The following is a 22,207-nucleotide window of genomic DNA, read 5'->3' as shown; positions in this document are numbered from 1 at the left end:
TAAGAAAATTGGAACTGATGAATCAGAACAATAATAACAATAGGGATTCTGAGGGGGGCCAATTGTCTAAAACTGACCTGAAGAAATTCCCTGTGTACCACAAGGGAGATTGCCCTGAGGTGTTCTTTTCTCTAGTGGAAAGAGCGTTTGTGGACTTCTCAGTAAGGGAAACTGAGAAGATGACCATCATGCGATCTTTAATCAGTGGCAGCCTGGCAGAAGTCTATGCAGAGATGCCAGAGGAACTGATGAAAGATTTTGCAGAGTTTAAAAAACTGGTGTTTGCCAGACATGGGATAAATGCGGAACAGCTGAGGCAAAGATTCAGGTCACTCACCAAGAAACCAGAGCAGACTTTTACCCAAGTGGGGGCCCAACTGGTGAGGCTGCTAGAGAAATGGCTATCTCAGGAGGGAACAGAGACCTTTCAGCAGCTCAAAGACTTGATAGCGCTGGAACAGTTCTATTCAGTCCTGCATGGGGAACTGAAGTTCCAGGTGAGGGAAAGGAAACCGAAATCTGTGGCGGAAGCGGCCGAGATCGCAGATTTTATTTCCCAAATAAGAAAGCCCTTAGGTGCTGAGGGGAAATTGATAGGTAAACCCAAAGAAACCTACAGCAAGTACTCTCAGGGACCAGGGAAAAACCAGCAAGGGGGAGGGACCCATGGTGAAGGGAAGCCCTCAGACACGAAACCAAGACCTCAGATTTTGGAGGGAAAACCAAAACAAGATGAGAAAGACTCCAAATACAGCAGAAAATGTTATTTCTGTCAAGGAAAGGGCCATCTAATCTCAGAGTGTGAGAAATTAAAGCAGCTAAAAGGAAATGTGCCTCATAATTCGAGTGGAATCAAGCCAAAAGCTGTGTTCTGTGTCCAGAAAGAGCAAAGCTCCTTGTCACTGAGGGAGCCTGTTGCCATGGCTACTCAATCTGGAACAGTTACATCTGCTGATCAGGCTGAGGAAAATGGTCCTCTTGTGGAGGTCAAGCGCTGCTTACTTGTGAGAACAGATTCTCAGTTGTTTGAAACAGCAGGGGTGGACGTAGGAATACTTGACCATCAGTATCGGGGGTTAAGGGATACTTGTTCCCAGGTGACCTTGTGCCATCCAGATATTATTCCTAGGGAGTATGTAATCCCAAATGAGAGCATAAAGGTGGCAGGGATTGAGGGACAGGTGATCTCGCAGCCAGTAGCTGAGGTACCTATGAACTTTCAAGGCTGGAGGGGAGTTTGGCGGCTAGCGATTTCATCGACTCTGCCAGCAGCCGTGCTCTTGGGAAATGACCTGGCTGAACATGTGAAACGGGTGCTAGTGATTACACGCTCACAAGCTAACACGGGGACAGTTCAGGGGGGTACTGATGAGCCCGAGACGGAAGCAGAGGGGAGTTCCGAAGCTGTGGTGGAAACCTTAACCACAGACAGCCGATTTGGCCAAGAGCAAAAGGCAGACGCCACTCTCCAAAAATGTTTTGAACAGGTGACAGACGCCCAGCTAACACCTGAAACCCCAGTGAGATTTCGAGAGAAAAAGGGAATTTTATATAGAGAGACCCTGAGGAATATCTCAAAAGGGGGAGATGGGATCAGAAGTCAGCTAGTGGTACCTGAAAAGTATCGCCCCATGATCTTACAAAGGGGGCACTCTGACATGTTTGCTGCGCACTTAGGGGTGAACAAAACACAGCAGAGAATCACACAGAATTTTTACTGGCCTGAAATAGGGAAGCAGATCAAAGAGTTCTGTAAAAAATGTGATGTGTGTCAAAGGCAGGGGAATAACCGCGACAGGACCAAAGCAAAGTTGTGCCCTTTGCCTGTGATTGACACTCCGTTCAAATGCATAGGGGTGGATATTGTGGGACCTTTGCCCAAGGCCACAAAGAGGGGGAACAGGTTCATTCTCACCATTGTGGACCATGCCACGAGGTACCCTGAAGCCATTCCCTTGACTAACATTGAAACTAACACAGTGGCAGATGCCTTGGTGGGGTATATGTCCAGGATGGGATTTGCCTCAGAAATAATCACAGATTTGGGCGCATCGTTCACATCGAAGCTCATGAAACGCTTATGGCAAATCTGTGGAATTAAACACAAGGAAACCACTGCCTATCACCCAGAAAGTAATGGGTTAACGGAGAAGTTCAATGGGACTCTGATGCGCATGATTAGGGCTTACTTGGCTGAGAATCCAAACAATTGGGACCAGAAGCTGCAATCCCTTTTGTTTGCTTATCGATCAGTGCCACAAGCCAGTACCGGGTTCAGTCCGTTTGAACTTTTATTTGGGAGAAGGGTGAAAGGGCCCCTTGATTTGATCAAACAAAATTGGGAACAGATCACCCAGGATGACCCACAAGACGTTGTGACATATATAGACTCTTTAAGGAATGACCTAAAGAGAAACCTAGAGCTAGCAGCAGAGACCCTGCAAGCTCAAAAGGTCAGAAAGAAAATTTGGTATGACCAGAAAGCCAGGGAGAGGCACTTTAATCCAGGGGAGGAAGTGCTTTGGCCTAGGCTCTGCAAAGAGAACAAACTGCAGCTGGGTAGCCCAGAAATAAAATACTTGGATCACATGGTAGGGGGAGGAGTGATCAAACCCCTAGAGGCCAAGATAGAAGCAGTTCGTGATTGGCCCAGACCCAACACCAAGAAAAAGGTCAAATCATTTCTTGGGTTGGTGGGCTACTACGGAAAGTTCATCCCGAGGTTTAGCGAGATTGCGGCTCCGCTGACCGATCTGACGAGGAAGAAGACTGATGACCGCATCCCGTGGACCAGCGACTGTGAGGAGGCGTTCCAGAGGTTGAAGGAGGCCCTCATCAAGTATCCAGTACTGCGTGCTCCAGACTTCGACCGGGAGTTCATCATATACACCGATGCGTCTAACAGCGGGGTAGGAGCAGTTCTTTGCCAGGAGGATGAAAATGGTGACCAGCATCCAGTGTCCTACCTGAGTAGGAAACTCCAGAAAGGTGAGAGACATTTGGCAACCGTGGAAAAGGAGTGCCTGGCCATAGTCTACGCGATCCAGAAGGCCAAGCCTTACATCTGGGGAAGACATTTTATTCTGTGCACTGACCATTCACCACTGCAATGGTTAAAGACAATGAAAACCCACAATAGTAAACTTATGAGGTGGGCTTTAAACCTGCAGGACTATGACTTTGAAGTGAAGGTGGTCAGAGGGTCAGTGAACTGTGTTGCTGACGCCTTGTCAAGAAGACCCGAAGAATGAAAACGGCGAAAGAAACATGGACTATGTATATATTTTGGTGACCAAAGGTTAAATGTGCTTGTTATTAAACATGTTGGTTTGTATGAATAAAGGTAACTGGATGTATTGTAAATGTTATTGTTTAAATGCCTAATTGATATGGTTAACTTAGAGTGTAAGTATAAGTAAGTATGGTATTGTATGTTATTATATAACTGTTTTAGTATGTTTTGGATCCAGGTTGTTTTTTGGAGAAAAGCACGTTAGCTTTCCCCCTACAAAACAACTTATAAAGAGGGGAGGTGTTACATACAGCACTGATGTTACCTGTCTGTCATGGGTTTGGAGGGAAAGTTCCATCCTATGGGGAGTGGAAGGCGGGACATCAGGAGGAGGGGCTGTACTGTATATATATGTGGAGCATGTGTGGAGAAGTTTAGAAGCTGGAGGAGAGCTGAGAGAAGAAGCTGGTGTGGGAGTCTGTGTGTCAGACAGGGTACTACTGTGTGTCAGTCAGTACCAACCTGATAGGTTCAGGTGTCTGTATGGTTAGCCAGAACTGATAGGTTCAGGGTCTGTGCTTTATTTAAAAGTGTTCTGAGTGAACCAAACTGTGTGTATGTTTGATTGAGACTAAGCCACGTTACTGTATCTTATTCACTTGATCAGTTTATTTTCCCTGTGTGTTATTTGAATAAACCTTATTCCTTTATTTGTTAAAAATCCATTCCTGGTCTGTGTGACTCCTTACAGGGAATGGTTGGTGGCAGCTTAGTGAAACTGTGGCATATCCCAGTAGGTCTGGGTTTGTCACAGAGGCAAGTGAAGGAAAAAGGAGAGCTAGGAAGAAGCCTGTGTCAAGTGAGAGGTATGGCTTCCAACCAAATATTTATAGCTTAATTGTGGAGAGTACCCTATTGCTTTTGTGTGGCACAGGGATCTCTTTGGCCTTGTGCTAAGCTTTCTTCTTTTATTCCTGATCATTTCAAACTTGTTAGATTAGCTTAGTTCATCTGTATATTATCCAATATTGTATTGTTGATGTTGCCATACATTTAGCTATTAATGCAATTTTGAATCTTTGAATATTTATAGCTGACATCTGATCTATTGAGAATTCTTTACAGGGGCAAAGAAGAGGGGAAGTAAACAAAAATGTGGTGGGTGCACATATGTGTACAGGGGAGAATATAGCTACCTACCCTTCCTAAGCAAAGGAGACGGGGCTTATGCAAGCTCAAGTGAAAGTAGGACATTCTGATCTAAGATCCAATATACAGGAACAAGGAAAATCTGAATGGAAAAAATAGTTTAGATAAAAATATAAGAGGAAAACTTTCTAAAAGTGAAGTCTGACACTCAGAAAAGTGGCCAGCTTCAAAAACTGAATGATGAAAATTTTCAAAGCAAATTATATCTTCTTCAAAAGAAATACTACTGAGAAGCAAAGAGAAGGGAAAGTCTGGTGCTGAGGTACAGGCCCTTTCTGATCCACCAATACGCCCCACGTTTCCTGTCTTCTAAATCAAACATTTTCTTCTCCTTACTACAAAAATTGAATTCTGGATCAACCGGGGAAGAAACCAAAAATGACCATTTCCCATTGTTTTCACAGGCAGATGCATATTCACACCAAGGGATACATTAATATCACTCAGAGCAGTTGGACCTAAAGAGGAGAATCATACATGGTATTTTCTTCAGACTGGTGTATTGTCTCATAGGTTCACCAAGGTCTGATCACCATAGCAACCATTTTACCTGTTTTTTGTTTTTCTCTGCTTTCAGAATCTGGGGGTCCTGGCCAAGAGAAATTTCTCAAGGTCTGCTTTACGATTCAAGTTGCAAATCAAGTCTCCCTCTTACCTCTGTTTGGCTCCAGAGCTCTCACAGACCTCTACTCAGAACGCGTGATGGCTCCCCCCCACAAAAGAAGCCCAAATCAGTTATAATTCTGAAGTATATATTTTACAGGATCACACCTCAACGCTATACTTTCAAGCAAATTCTCACATTCATCAAATAAACTGTAATTCAACTGTGATTTAACATTCAACATAAATCTGTGATATAAGAATATTAGAAAAGTCATGCCATATCAAACCAAACATGCGAGTAGATTAATAGGGACCACCTCGGTGGGAAGGTAACAGCATTCTGTGTCTAAGTCGCACTGGCCATGTGACCACGGAAGATTGTCTTCGGACAAACGCTGGCTCTATGGCTTGGAAACGGAGATGAGCACCGCCCCCTAGAGTCGAACACGACTGGACAAAAATTGTCAAGGGGAACCTTTACCTTTACCTTTCCCTGACATACACTCAAACCTGCATCCAAGAGAGGATATTCTATCATATTTCATAGAAACCCTACCAACATAACCATCATTCAAGTCTACGCTCTTAACTATAGATGCTGAAGAAGAAGAAATTGAAAGATTTATGCAAATATCCAGGAGAAAACTGATCGCACACCAAAACAGGATGTGCTGATATTTGTAAGATCATTAGAGAGTCAATCCTAGGAGTTAAGCATAAGAGTGACTCAGAGGATTCTGTGAAGTTAATTTATTTCAAGTACATGCTTCAGGCAACCAAACAGATAATCCAATATGTGAACATCACCTAATGGCCAATACAGATATAAAATACACTATATAATTGGAAAGAGAAGCTATGGAAGCACTATTTTCTCTGCAAAAACAAGACCAGGAGTAAGGTGTGATAGATACCATGAACTGTTACTGCCAAAAATTAGAGTAAAACTGAAGAAAAAGCACTAAAATAATACCAGTAAATAATTTAAACAATATTCCTGAAGTATTTAAATACCATTTAAAGAAAAGATTTGCATTACTAAGCTTGTCAATCCATCAGAAGAACTATGTACTGAGACCAGAAATATAATCAGAAAAGAATGCATAAAGACTACTTCTGCAGTCAAAAGAAAAGAAAAGAAAACTAACAGAACTTTGAAAATTGTTAACAACACATGAGAAGCAAATCTTAAATACAGAAATAGGGTCAAATTCTCAAATGCAACTTTTCAGCAATTGTCCTGAATAGACAAAAAGTACTATTATAATAATTACTATAAAGAAGTTGAAGATAGCAACAAAAAAGGAAAAACAATAGCGATATTTTCCAGAACATCCATGAAATCAAGGGAAAATTCAAACCAAGATTGGGGGTCCTGAAAGATCAACAAAAGGGATATATTATCTGATTGGCATAAATTAAAGGTTAGATTGATGTCACTTATGTTATCATCATTATCATCTTTGAACTGCAGAGCTGGAAGGAGCTCTACAGATCTCACTGTGCCTCCTTGTCAACGAAGCACAGTGGGAAATCAAACTCCCAACCTCTGGTCTGCAGCCAAATATTTAAGCCACTGAGCTAGCCAGCAGTTCATGACAGATTCCTTCAAATATGGCAAATTCCTTTAAAGAAGAATCTTTGGGTGAAATACCTCCAATGGTAACAAGTGATGTGGATGCTGCTCTCAAAGCAACTGGGAGAGATAAATAACCAGGAGTAGATGGGATACCAATAGAGCTGTTTAAAGCTAGAGACAAAATTTATCAAAATTCTTTCAAGAATATGGAAAAAAATATGGAAAACAAATGAAGCCCACAGCCTCTTATTTGGAAGGCCTGAAAAGAGCTATTAATAATAGGACGTCAAAGGTCAGAAAGGGGGGGAGGGGTTAGTTTAATTTGAGGGGTTAGTTAGTTTTTTTCTTCCTTTTTCCCTTTTTTTCCTTCTTCTCTTTTTCTGTGAAAATAAAAATTTAATTAAAAAATGTCAGAAATGACTTCACAACACATAAGAAAAATGACAATCTTGAACTGTCCTGTTGATCTTAGTAGTCAGCTGTGCTCCAAAGAGTTTAAGAAAATCAGACCATTATATATGATTATAATGGACTATTATGGGATGTTTGCACGTGTGTGACGTGGGTGTTTTTGTTCTTGTTTTATCCAGTTTGAAGTAGCTGGAAGTAGCTAGCAACCTTGGCCGAATTCCACAGAGAGGACTAGGATAGTCAGAGAAGCTAGGGAAATGGAATCTAATAAGGTTAGTCTCCTAAACAATAAGCATTAGATGATTTACACAGAGAAAACTCAACTATATAATTTTAATTAGCCACTAATAAAAATAAAATCACACAGTGGGAATGCATGCAAAGCCTAATAATCCAGAATTAGAAACACATAAAGACAGCCATACAATTGGGTTCTCTGCAAAGTGTTCCACAGTTGACCAAGGTTCCCCACCCAATAGATGCAATGCTACAGCAAGACTCCATTTTAAGATGGCGTGATCTGCCATAAAAATGATTTATGACTGAAGGAATGCCTATCCACCCTGACCAGACAAGGATCTGGTGTTTTTGTTTTGTTTTCAATTGTTTTTCTGCTTTGGTTTGGTTTGGTTTTAAGTCACTGTAAAAACCTTTGCTTTCAGTGACCACTTACTACTGTGGTTTTTTTTTTTTTTCTGGCTTTCTGTTCTTGTCAGTTGGTGCAATGTTCTTATTGTGTCAAACCACTGAAATCTTGATGAACTCACTTTGCCAGAAACACTCATTAATCTTTTGCATCAGAACACTCAAATCTGACCACCTGAGTCCTCACTTCTTAGAAAGCTGAGGTTCACACTACAATCATTTCCAAGACTTTCCCCCACCTCTTAACAGCTGCCAGCGCCATAGTTTTGTCTTCAACGAAGTATACGAGGAGATCCTTTGACAGGTAGTTTTTGAGCTCTGTTCTCCTGTCTTCTGGAGGATACTTCCTCATACGTGATAGGGTCTCACTTTTTTTACAGTCTTCTATTTTGTGTTTATGTAGGCTCTAAGGAAGACCAACTCATGTTTTCAACCATCTTTTTCATCAGAGCCTAGTCACTTGGGGCATCCTACTTCCTGGTAAACAAGTAGAAGGAACTGGGACCAGGGCTAATTTTGTCTAATGAATGGGAAGTTGTCTCCTTGATCCCCAATCCATTTTGGCTTAGGAAAATCTTCTAGAGCAGTCAATTGAAATACCAATGAAATACGAATTTTTGTGGTCTCAGCAGCTCACTATATTCCCATGAAGGTGAAGCTAGCCGGAACAGCACAGAAGGTACCGAGTTTACGTTCTGAGTTTAACTGTCCATTCGTTCTATTGTCCTATTCAGCACAGTGACTTCACCCTGAGACTTGTGTCAGTGCTGCAAGCATGGCTGAAACAAGCCCCTGAGGAACTTTTTCCTCAGTTGCTCCATTCCTCTCTTCTACCATTTCCTTCTCTCACAGAAGCCCTGTAATTTTGATTTGTATAGATTCTATCCTTGTGACTCCCTTAATGTCTAAAACCCAATTTACTCAGTTCTGTATCAGTCATGCTACCAACATGAATTTGACCCAACTCCAGGAGGCAGTGGAAGACAGGAGGTCCTGGCGTGCTCTGGTCCATGGGGTCACATAGAGTTGGACACGACTAAATGACTTAACAACAACAAAGTATCAATCATATATATGACAGATGCCAAGCATTTCAGGCCTCACGGTTCCCAAGCAAGTGGCCCTGGGTGTTCTTTTACAACTTCCAGGAGACTTCACTATCACAGCAAATGATCAGGGTTTGGAGACACAGAATTTCTGAGTCCCTGGAACATCTGTGCTATAAGATTATTTCCCCATATTAAGATCTGATGAATGAATTTATACTTTATTAATTTGATTATTTCTTTAATTTGTTAAATATGCATATGTTTATCAGTTGCACATAAGCTAGGTAACTCCCTGTTTAAATTTACAAAATTCTGTACTTTAAAAAAAATTCTTACTTTTAAAAAAAATTCCTGAGAAATAGACTTGGTATGAATATGACTTATTGGGATGGCTGCAACTATGTGGTTTTGCCAAAGATAAAAGATTCTATATGCATACATATTTCAGAATGTATACAGGTTTATGAATTGGTCTGTGCAGGACATTTATTAACAATGACTCCAGTTCAAACATCTGTGGCACATGCAACACAAGCCTACTTCTTCACCCTCTACCTAACATTACTGGCCATATTGCCATTGACGTTTTAGTATAGAGTCTAGGAATAAAGATAAGTCTTCAGATAAGAGTGGTCCAATGTTAAAAAGCTCAACAATTCCTCTTAATGATCTAAATTTAACCCTTTCCAATATATCTAATTCAGAATAACCTCAAGAAAGACATAAATACACATTGGCCAGTTCCTCCTTTGATCAAAGATCACTTTATACTATCTGAGGCAACATGCATCTCTTGTTGCAACTTCCTTGATTACCCCTTATTTCTATATGTCTTTTTAGTAACATAATATTCATTTATATTCTGCTGAAAAGTTATTTTGCTTAATTTCACTCACTAACAATTCAAGTCATGTCTTGCCAGCAGACAATGTGCTGCAGAAGATGTAATGATATACTGCATTTTGCTTTTCAAAGATCTTTAACAAATGTTTTGCTTTTGTGAGACTTTCGAGCTGTCAAGACCACTGGTTAAGGAGATCTTTTAACTTGTTTCTTCTTTGGCTTGAGGTAGGTTCTCAGTTACAACCCAAAAGCAACTCTAGTGGTATTATACAGTCAGTTACATCTTCAGAAATTTTGTCCTCAGCCCTCCCATTTCCTCTGCAACCCAAACTGCATACATTACATCAAGGTGGATAGTGAGGTCCGCAAGATACTGTGGTAGCAACAGACATTTGACTACAAAGGTACCTAGATCTGCAGCATTCCATTTCCTGCGATTTCAGGGTCCAAACCTGAGACAAGAGCATCAACAAGGAAAGGGCAGGGATTAGAAAGTGAATTTGGAACTACCTCAAGACCAACTAATTATTAAAACTGGGTAAAGAATCCAGGTAAAACTGGGTGAAGAATCCAGGTAAAACTTAATGAGGCATGATTAAGAGGTTTATGATTAATTTTTTTCCCAGAGGAAGGGGAAAAAGCAACTCAAGAAAAGAAGCAAAATGGACCTGCAACTCCTCCATTCCATTAGGAATAGCATCCCATATAGCCTTACCTTCATCACAAATGACACATAGGGAGTTTTTCCAGGCCTTAGAGAGCTAATGGGGGTACTGGAAGTATCACTGCCAGACCTTAGGGAATTCTTCCCCTAAGCCCTATGCTGGCACTGCAATAATTTATGTAATGAGACTCGTGTCTTGACATTACCACTTTCAGACTTAAATCAGATTTCTGAAAGTTATATTTCTTAATTTTGCCTCCAAAAGGTGCAGCATTAAGGGTCTTTAAAATTTAACTACTTTTTTATGTTTAACAATATCAAACCTAGAATGTTTATACTTGAATATTTCCTTCAAAAGTATTACAATTCCAGAGTACATAAGAAGTTTTTAAAATAATAAGCCCAGAAAAAGAATCAGATGTTAGAATCCATCTTTTGATATAAGCAGTTGTATATTCCATAGAATGAACCATGTAATTCCAGAGTGTTTCTTCTGATTGGCAATTCAGTGGTGGTGCCCAAACGTTATCACTCACCTTGAAATACTGATTCCCTGCAATATTTCATACATGATTGTACTAATTTTTAATTAATATCCTTGGGTTTGGACAGATGGGTATCTTTAAATTTGTCCCTTTGAGGCAAGGCAAATACACTCAGAATGAATATAATAGGATTGTATATATGTTCTTTGTGCAATCTCTCTTCATATACAATATCTGAAACAGAATTCTACAAAGTCAGAGCTGTGTTCCTGAAATGTATATGAAGTTCCACACTGTCTGAAATCTCTTTGAAGAAAATGGAACATATTTTTACCTGCCTTATTGCCAGTGAGAAATGTTAAAGATGGGTTTGGCTTTACTGATCTTAGTTTATATCATCAGGCTGGATAGATCAGTGGTTTAGGTACAGTGGTGCCTTGCAAGACGATGTTAATTCATTATGTGAAAAACCCTGTCTTGCAAAAACATCGTCTTGTGAAACGCGGTTCCCCATTGGAATGCACTGAAATCTATTTAATGCGTTCCAATGGAAAAATCGTTCTCTTGCGAAATTTATCCATAGAAAACATCGTCTTGTGGAACACGGTTCCCCATTGGAATGCACTGGAATCTATTTAATGCGTTCCAATGGGGAAAAATCGTCGTCTTGCGAAAATCATCCATAGAAAACATCATCTTGCAAAGCACAACAGCGATCACAAAAACCAATCGTCTTGCGGATTAATTGTCCTGCGAGGCAATCATCTTGCGAGGCCCCACTGTATAAGGCTACGGAGCAAAAGGTTGGAAGTTTGATGCCCCACTGTGCTGCTTCCTGTGAGTAGAGCCAGCTTGTGTGGCCTTGGCAAGCTGCAGTCCCAAGGGACCTCCAGAAAAAGAGAATCTTAAACTATACCTGAGTATTCTCCACCAGCAAAACCCCGAAAAAAGTCTCCATAAATCAGAATTGACTTGACAGCACATGATTATTATTTGCTAACTTATACCAAGTATTGGAACCATGACTCACAGCTGAACTGGGCCCTTTTCGAAGTCTCCTGTCTGGTGCTGCTTTTTAAGCACATATGTTAAAACAAAACCTGTCCTCCAACCTGTGCAACAGTGAGATTATGGCACATGTTGTCATGACAGGTTCAATTTGACCCATTAACACTATGGAACAACCCAGTCTTAAACACTGTGGACAGATTGACCAATTTGCACCCTAGACAAATTAATGGTGATGAATGTTTGCCATTTTCTAGCTTCAGGGCTTGGTATGTTTTACCATTCTTAGCTGAACTGCAGTATTTACAGTTGCAGCATTCTCTGCCATCCAAATATGGTTCGGCTGTACTGAGTGCCTCAGAGTGTCCTGCACTTTTGGAAATGCCTCTTGAATCAGTAAAGCAAAATAAATCCACTTAATTTGTGCATACCTGTTGTCATACAATAAAGATGATATACAAGCTCTTTGGGATGAATGAAACAGGAAAATGGTTCACTCTAATCTTATAGAATGCAGTGTTAGATAGTATACATGATAGTAGATATTTGGATCTCAAGATATGATGCTTTCAGCAAAAAAATAACAACCCATGCTTAGCATATACTAGACACCCTTAGACACTATCTTTTAGGAAGTTCTTAGCAAATTGTCTGAATGCTGGTATTGCAATTCTCCAGCCACATCCAGTCACAGGTTCATGGTGGTGGTGGTGGTGGAGTCACTGCTCATATTAATTTTGTACTCAAGACCACTCAACTTTCTTCATTGATGCCTATGTGCTCTTATATTACTTACCAGCTTGTTGGAGATTATCCATCTGCCAATGTAAATGGACTCTCTGCACCCTAATGATTGCCAAAAGACTTACCTGTATGCTACAGTACTGGAAAGATAAATATCCACCCCTTGTAATTCAATGGACAGAGGAGCTTACAGTGTTATCAACATATGAACACACAGCATATATACAACCCCTACATACAGATACATTTTAAGATATTTGGAAGTCTTTTATAGAAGCTGTTGCAGATACTGTTTTATTTTCCATCTCCTCTATTTTTTCTTTCCTTTTGAAAATTATTACTACATTGCTTCTAATCCTATTGTATTTCTTTCTCAGATATCATGTTTCCTATTTTGTCCTTAACTTTTTAACAATAAAATATTTATTTTTTTTTTAAAAAAAATCCCACTGTACAGGATAAATTTTTAGAAATAATAATCCCAGAAAAAAAAAGAAACAAGTGTAAGCATCCTTATTCTGGTGGAAGCAGTAATATATGCCATACAATGAGCCATGCAATTCTTTGTATTACTCATAAGATGGAAAAGAATAGGAGCACTCTACTATATATTTCATAATCATCTTCAGCATCTCTGAAATATGCTGTTTTTTTCCTCCTCATACTTTCCCAGCATTCCTTTCTTAGTCCCCACACTGCCTGCCAAAGGCATTGTGCATCCCTCCAGTACCCCAGATCTGACACATCAAATATGGCACTCTGACCCCTTCACCTCTGAAAAAGAAAGGGGCTCTTCTGCCTCTCCCAGGAGGAAACCTATTACAGTGCCCTCCATAACCTCACTATATTTCAGGGTGTGTAAAACGAACTAGAAAAAAAATTTCTTTTTTTGGGGGGGGGGGAGATATTCCAAAAGCTGTCATGTTTCTTTTCTTCTCTATCCATGGACGTTATAACCATTGTTGTTCAATTATATGACACCGAACTAGAGTTTATAGTAAATAAATAAGACAGAGAAAGGAGTAAATAATCTAGAACATGAAATAAAAAATCCAGATAAAGCCTATAAAAGCCTTCTAAAGAAATATTAAAACTGCTTTCTAACATGTTGAGAAGGGGGCTGGTAGGATCTACTGCTCACCAAAATGGAACAAAGAATCGACTGCATTTATCCAAGAGAAGAATCCCTTGCTTTTAATGCCACAATTTGTGCACCAATAAAGAAAACACAGACTGCCAGAAATATATAGTGACCTGTCAAGATCTTTATAAGCTCCTTGTTCTGCTGCCTATCATACCTCAGGGTATTTGTGTAATGTGTTTGTGTCAGCTATCAATAAAGTGTTGTGTTCAGCTCGATGGGTCACACTCACAAGCTACTCAAGCTCAAGTCACCTAGCCAGCCCTTGATAAATACAAAGGCTTTATGCTCCACTTTACAGAGGATAAACTGACAGTCCAGTATTTCAAGGGCTTCTTTTCAAAATAAAGAACTTTAAAGAGGTAGAGGAGGGGCCTTTAAATTGTTGCTCTTCAACAATTACCATCCAGACAGAGACAGAACAGGTGCATAGTTCACCTGATTATACATCTGAGGGAGATGTACTGCCCTTTTAAGCTAAATGTTAGTAAACATTTTTAATTCGGCATCTTTATTTCTAAGCTGGCCTCTGCAAATTTATGCTTTTCTTGGTGATGCATTGGCTGAAATCCAGATGGCGTAACTGTGCTGCATAAATGGTGATAATGTCATCATCCAGCAATAAAAATGTTTAATGTCATTAAATTTAAAACTTATCATCCCTCTCTTCAGGTTCCAGGGCTCCCTTAGGGACCTGCAGTGACTATTTTCTGGTATTAAAAGGCTCCCACTGCTGAGGCTTCCAAAAGCTTCCTCAGGACAAAAGGGATCTTTAGGGAGCCTCAGAACCTGAAGGTGGGGCGGGGGGGGGGGACAGGAAGTCTTAAAATTAATTAAACTAAACATGTCCACTGCTGGATTTTAACATCATATCTACTCACCTGGTGTAGATGCACCAAGGGGATTTCAGCCTCCTGTTTGGCCATGAGAGAGTGGCCACCCTCCTGGCAAAATTAACTTCATACATTATTGAGAAATTTCCACTGCAAAACCAATCCAGTGCCTTTGCTATGGACAAATAGATGTATCAACCATTTTATTGGGTGAAGAAATGCACCTCTCCTGCTGAGTTAAAAGCAAAGATAAAGAGGGTATTTAGAAAGTGTAGAACCAACTGACCGGAAGCAACCAACAGGTTTCTATCTGTTTATTTTTGCAAGTCAACGTTTTGGGTGACATGTGGACTAAAAGGCATCTCTCACACACACATACATCTTGTTATACAAAGGTTTTCTGTTCATACTTGTCCAGTTCCTACTCCTCCATTTGACCTTTCTTTTCATATTTCCCTCAGAACTCTGCTTTTACAAGCCTTTGGTCTCCAAGATTCACACCTCTGTTCTTTCCACCTTTCCACCTTCATTCGGCCGACCGTTTTATCCCCTTTTTTATCCCTTTGTTCACCTTTTGTCTTGGTCCTCAGTCTCTTTTCCTTCTCAGTCAGCCTGAATCTCCCCACTGCCTGTTGCTGGTTATTGGGCAAAACACTGCTTTTCTTAGAACCAAGAGAGTGTTTGTGAAATTACAGTAGCATGTCCAGTATTTTGGTGAGATAAGATGACAAACAAAACAATTTTTAACCTTTAAGAAGGACAGACGCATATTTGTACAGTGTTTAATTCTTGTCGTCTATTCTCAGAGTTTAGTTAATGCTAGTGATCATTAATCATCTGAAAAACAGGAGAAATGAACAGACATAATATTAATATTAATATTATATTAAAATGAACAGAGTAATTTTGCCATAGGGTATCATTGGAATGTTTTATATAGTTACAAACCCAAAGTTTTTTCATGGACTACTGATTGCCTTTCCTAACTACATACTTTTTAAAAACATCTCAAATTCTCAAAGTTAAATGCTAAAAATGAAAACAATCCAATGCTACACAAAGAGTGCACTTAACCAGGATATTTTCAAATATACAGATTATAAGGACTTTGGAATTAATTATGGGACCAATATGTACATAACAATATACTACAAGTGATGCACTGACTAAACTACAATTTTGTAACAATCTGAAAACAATTCTCTCATTCCTTACAAAGACATTTTTGTAACTGGTACATAGTCAACTTTTTCTTTCTTGAACGTAGACATTTTGTTTAGTTAGCTGAAGTATTTTAATATACTTGTCTCTCTGCTTCATCTTCCATAATAGACAATAAAGGAACAAAACGGTTAACAGTAATAGCCAGACTTTTAGAAGCACATTATGGTGTGAGTTTTCATGAACAGTAAGTAGTCCACTTCATAACACTTGATACCCCCAATGAAGCATGTTTTATTCTGTAAAAGCTTATGTCATAATAAATTTGTTAACATGCCCCAAGACTCTGGGTTTTCCTGCAATTTTTTCTTTGTCAATGATACCGTGGCATAATTAATGAACATATTAAATATTTTTCCCCAGTAATAAGGAACACAAAGAGCATTGGGAGCAGCTAGCATCAAGACTTCTAAAATACATATTGAGTGGCACAGAGTACACAGACATAGATTTGAAGTTACCTATTCTTTTCCACGCTCGCAAAGAACTATCAGTGCAAAAGCACCATTTCCTTAGGATCATCTTCATTCTGACAACTCCAGTCTATAGTTTACTATGGCTAATCCCATTTTCTGAAGGCTAGACTTTCCCAGGGCTCCATCCATTTTTTAAAGGTGGGTAGTTCTTTCTCTTCCTGCATTATAGTCGTGACATTCTCTGCTGTTTCTTCAGGATTCACAGATGTTCTGGAAAAAAAAGAGCTTTCCTTGATGTTCATCTAGGAATGATGGAAGGTAGTCAAAGAGCGGGTGTGCATTTGATGTTGATGCTTGCAGTCTTTCACTTTTAGGTGCTACCTCTGTATGTCACTGGGAGCAATGCTTGCAGGATTCAGCACATCTTGCTGCGATGGGAAATGTGAGCATTTGTGAGCTGTGAGAACACGATGCTAATTCCAAGTTGGCAAGAAGGCTCCACTCCATGTAGTTGCAATCGGAATGATAATACAAGAGAATCACAAGACAGAGAAGAGGAAAGGTATGGGCTTATAGAAATTGTATGTCAACCACCACCACCCCTTTCTCTTTCCATACCAGGAACATTTTAGACTGGTGAAAGCTATTCTATAATAGTGTACTGCTTCTTACTCCATTTTACTCCAGTACAAAGTATTGCAAACAAGCTGCTAGATTTAACACAGTTCCCAACCCTTCTCATGCAACATGGATGCCGACATTAGACTCTCTTTGTTGATGATATGCATAATGCTTGATGATAGCTCTGCTTACACAAACACATCAATAAAAACTGCATACCACAGCATACCAAATGCAATAGGGATATACCAAGGCACTTTGTTGCCTGAAACAAAGAACATGATAATGCCTCTTTCTTGTTCCATAGTTCTTAGAAAAGTGGACAGGACTGGACTAGACTGCAACTGAATCTTTCTTCAAGACTAACAATAAGATTTAGGTTAAAATTGGTCTTCCACTACTTCTGAAATAGAAGCCTAGTTTGGGAGTACAGGAAAGGCTATGTGGCACACAGAAATCTATCCTCCAGTACCTTGCTGTCACCTCCCAGCCTCTGCCACCTGTGACAGTGCCTCACAGTGTCTGTTAGAGATGGCCCTGAAACACAACTGTACCAGAAGGTCTGCCACTGCACTTAAAAGAAAAGTGGCCAGTACCTACTGTCTACAGAACAATAGACTATCAGCAATTTCACCATAAGCACCAGCATTTTGTGGCTAATGCTGCTACCAAGCCAAGTCCCTTCCTGTGAATCCTCTTCTGCAAGCCCCACAGGAAAAGGAGGGAAGAGAAACTCAAAAAGTAAAGCTTGCAATACCCACAATGCATTTTGCTCAAAGAAGACATAAATGGTTGAGTTTTTCTTTCATTTCATTTTGTATCATGGGCCTAAATAGGTGTATATGCATCTCGTGCTCAGATAGGATCTTACCTCTCCTGACACTGCTGTGGAGAGGCTCTGTTCAGATGACATCTCCTCTGCTGTTCTCATGGTTTAATGTGTGATCCAATAGGTAATGGGCCACTCTTGACTCTTTCCCTCTCTTCACCAAACTGAAGGATAGGGAGGCACTTATGTAAGGAAGTAGCTCCACCCCCAAGCCAGAGTATCTGATCAGAGTTCTTGGACAGACGTTCCAAAAAGACTTCACTACCTGACCTAAGCTATCCACCTTGAATATATAATCAAACATATAATCATATTTCTAAAAATTATATTATTATAGTGTATTCACAATAGCAATGAACACAGTAAAGGGAGTTTCAGACTTAATTTTCAAGACCTGAGTAGGACTGCTAGTGACAGAACTTTTTGGAGGTCATTATTAATTCAGAGGGTTGACATGGGTCAAAAAGCAGCACGATGACACATAACAACAACAAATCACAATAGGGTTTTTACATTGGCTATATAGAAATATCTGCTCCATGAGACTTGTACATTTATTTGTTGATTAAAGAATTATCATATTACCACAAAATGCTAAATTATATTAACATTCAAAAAAGAATACTACACAGCCTCAGCTAGGTTACATGAAAGTTTTTCGTGCAGTTGCTCCAGGAATATTACACTTCAATCCTGCATTTCAGTCCAATCTCCTTCTTACACACTATATAAACCAGAACGGAAATAAGCAAGCTATGACTGCAATCCTTTTCATGCTTCCCTGGAAACAATTCTTACTGAATAAAGTATACATATGGCAGGACTGTAATTTAGTGTCACTGAACACAAACAGTTGTCTGGCATACTCACATTAACAAACTAACCACTTATCTTTTTATCTGTATCTTTTAGCCAGTAACATCTTCCCAATTCCCAGCAAAGAGGCAAAACAACACTTTTGTCATCTAGTCTTAATGTTATACATATGTAGATACATGAACTTCATAATACTGTTTTACTGAACATACATTTGTCTTAGAAAGAAAATTACTTTGAACATGAATTTATTTAACAAAAAAACAGAGTAGCAATTTAAAGGCTAACAAAAAGCATTAGTGTTTGTTAACTGGGAAGTGGGCTATAGCCCAGAAAAGACACCACAAAACCCTTTGTTGCTTTTGCTGCAACTGAATAATGAAGTTACAGAGAGAGAGCGAGAGCGAGCGAGCGAGCGAGAGAGAGAGAGAGAGAGAGAGAGAGAGAGAGAGAGAGAAATAACACCAACAGACAGGAACTTACATTATGACAGATAATAAATCCAAAGGAATAAGTTACAATAGTATCCTAACATGCTATGTTGTATATCAGGTGTATTTTTAATGAACATGTTTGGCTGCTCCACAGATATGAAAACTGTACTGCAACCATCTAGCTATATTTGAACATATTCATGATGGGGTTTGGGTTACGCTGAGATTAACAAATGTCTGTGAGCACACTGGTCCTTCAAAGAAGAATCAGAATTTTTATTTGCCAAACTTCAAGCCTACTAAAGCAAAAGCAGTAACTCTTCATTTTGTTTTGCATGCCACTATTGGCAAGCTTTACTGAATCAAGGTAGATACGTGTTATCACAAGAAAGTCCAGCAGCCATACTTCCATAAAATCCTTTCAAGACGTTCCAGCCCCCCACCTGGCTGACCCATCTTTGTAATGTTATTACTACAACTGCAGTCCACATTCGATCAGGGATGTCCACCACATTCAACTGAACACTTGCCTTGTTTCTTTAGGATGTTCTAGTCGTGTAGCTAAGGAACAGAATGCTTGCCACCTTTCAGTTATTCTACTGCTGCATATTTGATTGTGTATAGATTACATCATTTGGCACAGTTTTGTTTCTAACAATGTATGAATGCATATACACAAAGGGTGTTATATTTGATACAGCAGTTTCCTTCAAAGAACTTACTTCTATTAAAAGTGTGGTTCACTGTTTAGTTTTAGGGGCACAATTTTCTTTTATATTAACAGAGTCAATCTAGCACTGCATGCCCCCATCTTTTAAGCAAGCCTACCGCATTGTACATCCCAGGACTAGTCTTGCTTCCCATTAAGATGCAGGGAACTTCATCTATGGGACTAAAGTTTTTTTTTAATGTGGCTATGGACTTAATCTAGTAATTCATTCAAGGCACATTAACCCAAGATGCCATAATTCATTCAGATTCCTAATGTTTCAAATTACATAAGAACAAGTCAGTCCATTGCTTGGAAACCTCTGAACCACAGGGATACTTCCAAACACCTTTTTAAAAAAACATAAAATATTCACTGAAGCCAGCCACATCTTCATTTCTTCCCTGGCCTCCCAACCACTGGGTTAACATGTACGGCTGATACAGAAATTGATACTCGAAAAGAAATCTGCTTCACACTGACTTCATATCTCACACAGGGAATAAGGACAGAAGAACATGTCAAGAATGCAGAATTCTGCACTTTCAAACAAGAAACAAGGGATGCAAATCCAACTCACACACATCCAACACTGGGGAACAGTTCAGAAGGGCAGGGTAGTGGACCAGCACTAGATGGGCAGGATATAAATGTAACAAACAAATAAACAAATGCATGCATGCATATATTAAATGTTGGGCACAATGCTTTTGCTAAGGAGAGGTTAACCTTCCCCCCATCAATCCTAGGCGTAAAGTTAAACACTAGTGAGCTCAGTGGGATCTGGCACATCAGTTTATGGTCTCCAGGACCACATGTTGTTACTCTTTTCCTCATACTTTAATTTCAGACCCGGCTGACCTATTTGACTGCAATCTTGTTACACCTGTGCCACGGGACTGCTTGGGTGTAAAGCCTTACTTGGTCCAGAACTCTCTGATGGGTCGAGAAGTGCTCCACTCCAGCTCAGCCCCGCCCCTGTAAAATGGGAGAACACCTGCCCTACCTGGCAGGGTTGTTGTGGCAAAAGACGAGCTAAATATCGATTTTTTAAAAAAAAACCGCTTACATGCTCTAGTTTGTCTTTCCTCCTCAGCCAGACGCTGGCACTGTAGTCCTGCTGCTTGACGGCGCTGTAGAAGTTGGAGCCGACTCGGGTCAGGCTGGGCGAGGGCTCGCGGGGTCGGTTCTTGAGCCTCATCTGCTCCAAGCCCTCCTGGCGGGACGAGGCGGCGAGCCAGTCGCTCCTGCCTTCCATCTTGACATGACAAGGCAAAGTCCAGGCGGAACCGGCGGGAGCCCAGAAGAACCTCGGGAGAGGCGAGGGCCCCCGCGGGAGACGGCGGAGAGCGCGCCCGGGGCGGGGCCGGGTTCGGGCTTAGGAACAAAGAGGCGGAAGAGACGAGGCCACCCACCTGAGGTAAGCCGGGGAGACTGGGGAAGCTAGAAGCCGGGGGGGGGGGTGAGGGGGACCAGGCGGGGGACGGGGCGCTCAAGTGCCCGGAGAGGAGCAAGAAGAGGCGCGGAGGGCGGGCAGGCGGCAGCCGCTTGTTGCCCTCGCCGCCGAGCTGCAGTCCGGGACGAATGCAGCGCCAAGCGGCTCCTCTTGCGGCACTGCTTGGCGGCGGCGGCGGCGGCGGCAGGAGCAGCAACAGCGCAGCGCGGGGCCACAGAAGGAATCGCGGAAGACCGAGGAGAGCGCGGCGGAGACACACACGCACGCACACACACACAGAGAGAGAGAGAGAGAGAGAGAGAGAGAGAGACTCGCGCGCGCGCGCCAGCAGGGAAGGGAGGGGCGCACGAGGCGGCGGCCGCTGGAAGCGAGCGGGGGGGGGGGGAGAAGGCGCGCGCGCCCTCTCCCACTCCTTTGATTCCGGCCGCCTTGCAGGTTGGCGCAGTGGAAGGGCTGCATCCCTCGCACGCGCCCCGCACTTCTCCCGGAGGAGGAGGAGGCGCGGGGGGGGGGGAAATCTCCCCGCCGACTGTCAGAGAGACTTCCTGCCATAACTTATGGCCAAGCCAGATTGAGAGAGAGAGTGTGTCGGAGGTGGTGGTGGCTGGAACTGAAAGTAACCCTTTCACCGCCCCGGCAACCTCGGTTTCCTTCGAAAGCTTCTCCCCCTCAGGCGCTGCTTCTCCTCCACAGTCTCCCTGGCTCTTCCGCTGCTTTTTTTTTTTAAGTTTAATCATAAGTCTGGTCGAGACCGACCGTCTTGAGCTCTGACAATGCGCAACGGATGCGGGAGGTGCCAGCTTCGTGGAGCTGCCTACCCCGAGGAAAGCCCCATTTAGTTCGATGGCACTTCCTCTCCCTGCGCCTAACCCTCTCCCGGAGAGGAAGTGCCATTGAAATCAGTGGAGCTTTCCTGCGGGGAGGAACCCCTGCGCGGGTTCTTCGGTGGGACCGTTTGTGCTTTCCTGGCCTGAGGGCTCCAGCTCCCCTCCCGCCTGGCGACCAAAGCAGAGGCGCGTCCGCTGTGCACCCGAACAGGAGCAGGGATAACGCAAGGACTGGCCGAACCCCACTTACACGTGCGCGCGCGCACACACACACACACACCGGTTTCATACGATCTGAACGTCTGAAAGGTCCTGGTTCCGAACATGGAGAGAATCTGACATTCGCTCACGTGGGCGTGCAATGAGGTTGAGGGGGGGTTGTAAAAGGGGCTGGCGAGGACTCCGGAGGAGGACCATCCGTTTTTATAC

The 22,207-nt window shown here is 41.6% G+C and overlaps 1 protein-coding gene and 1 long non-coding RNA gene across 5 annotated transcripts in view; both read right to left on the bottom strand.

The window, feature by feature from the left end:
• Window positions 1-21,251, bottom strand: part of PLD5 (phospholipase D family member 5) — a 159,362-nt gene extending 138,111 nt beyond the window's left edge. For 2 of the 4 annotated variants that reach the window (XM_072993164.2, XM_078383111.1), the window contains exon 1: window positions 20,565-21,251. In XM_072993164.2, the coding sequence (XP_072849265.2) occupies window positions 20,565-20,753 (189 nt within the window). In that variant the 5' untranslated portion in view covers window positions 20,754-21,251. The remainder of the gene's footprint in view (window positions 1-20,564) is intronic. The other 2 variants (XM_078383112.1, XM_078383114.1) reach the window with 2 other exon arrangements.
• LOC144585874 (uncharacterized) lies at window positions 8,692-20,558 on the bottom strand. Its single transcript, XR_013540469.1, has 2 exons — window positions 16,132-20,558; window positions 8,692-15,286 (listed from the first exon to the last, which is right to left on the bottom strand). It is a non-coding gene; the product is annotated as an uncharacterized LOC144585874 (long non-coding RNA).
• Window positions 21,252-22,207: the final 956 nt, after the last annotated feature.

This window comes from Pogona vitticeps, chromosome 1, assembly GCF_051106095.1.
Source record: "Pogona vitticeps strain Pit_001003342236 chromosome 1, PviZW2.1, whole genome shotgun sequence".
Taxonomy (NCBI): domain Eukaryota; kingdom Metazoa; phylum Chordata; class Lepidosauria; order Squamata; family Agamidae; genus Pogona; species Pogona vitticeps.
The sequence above is the reverse complement of the archived record's forward strand: the minus strand, read 5'-3'. Positions and strand labels throughout refer to the sequence as shown.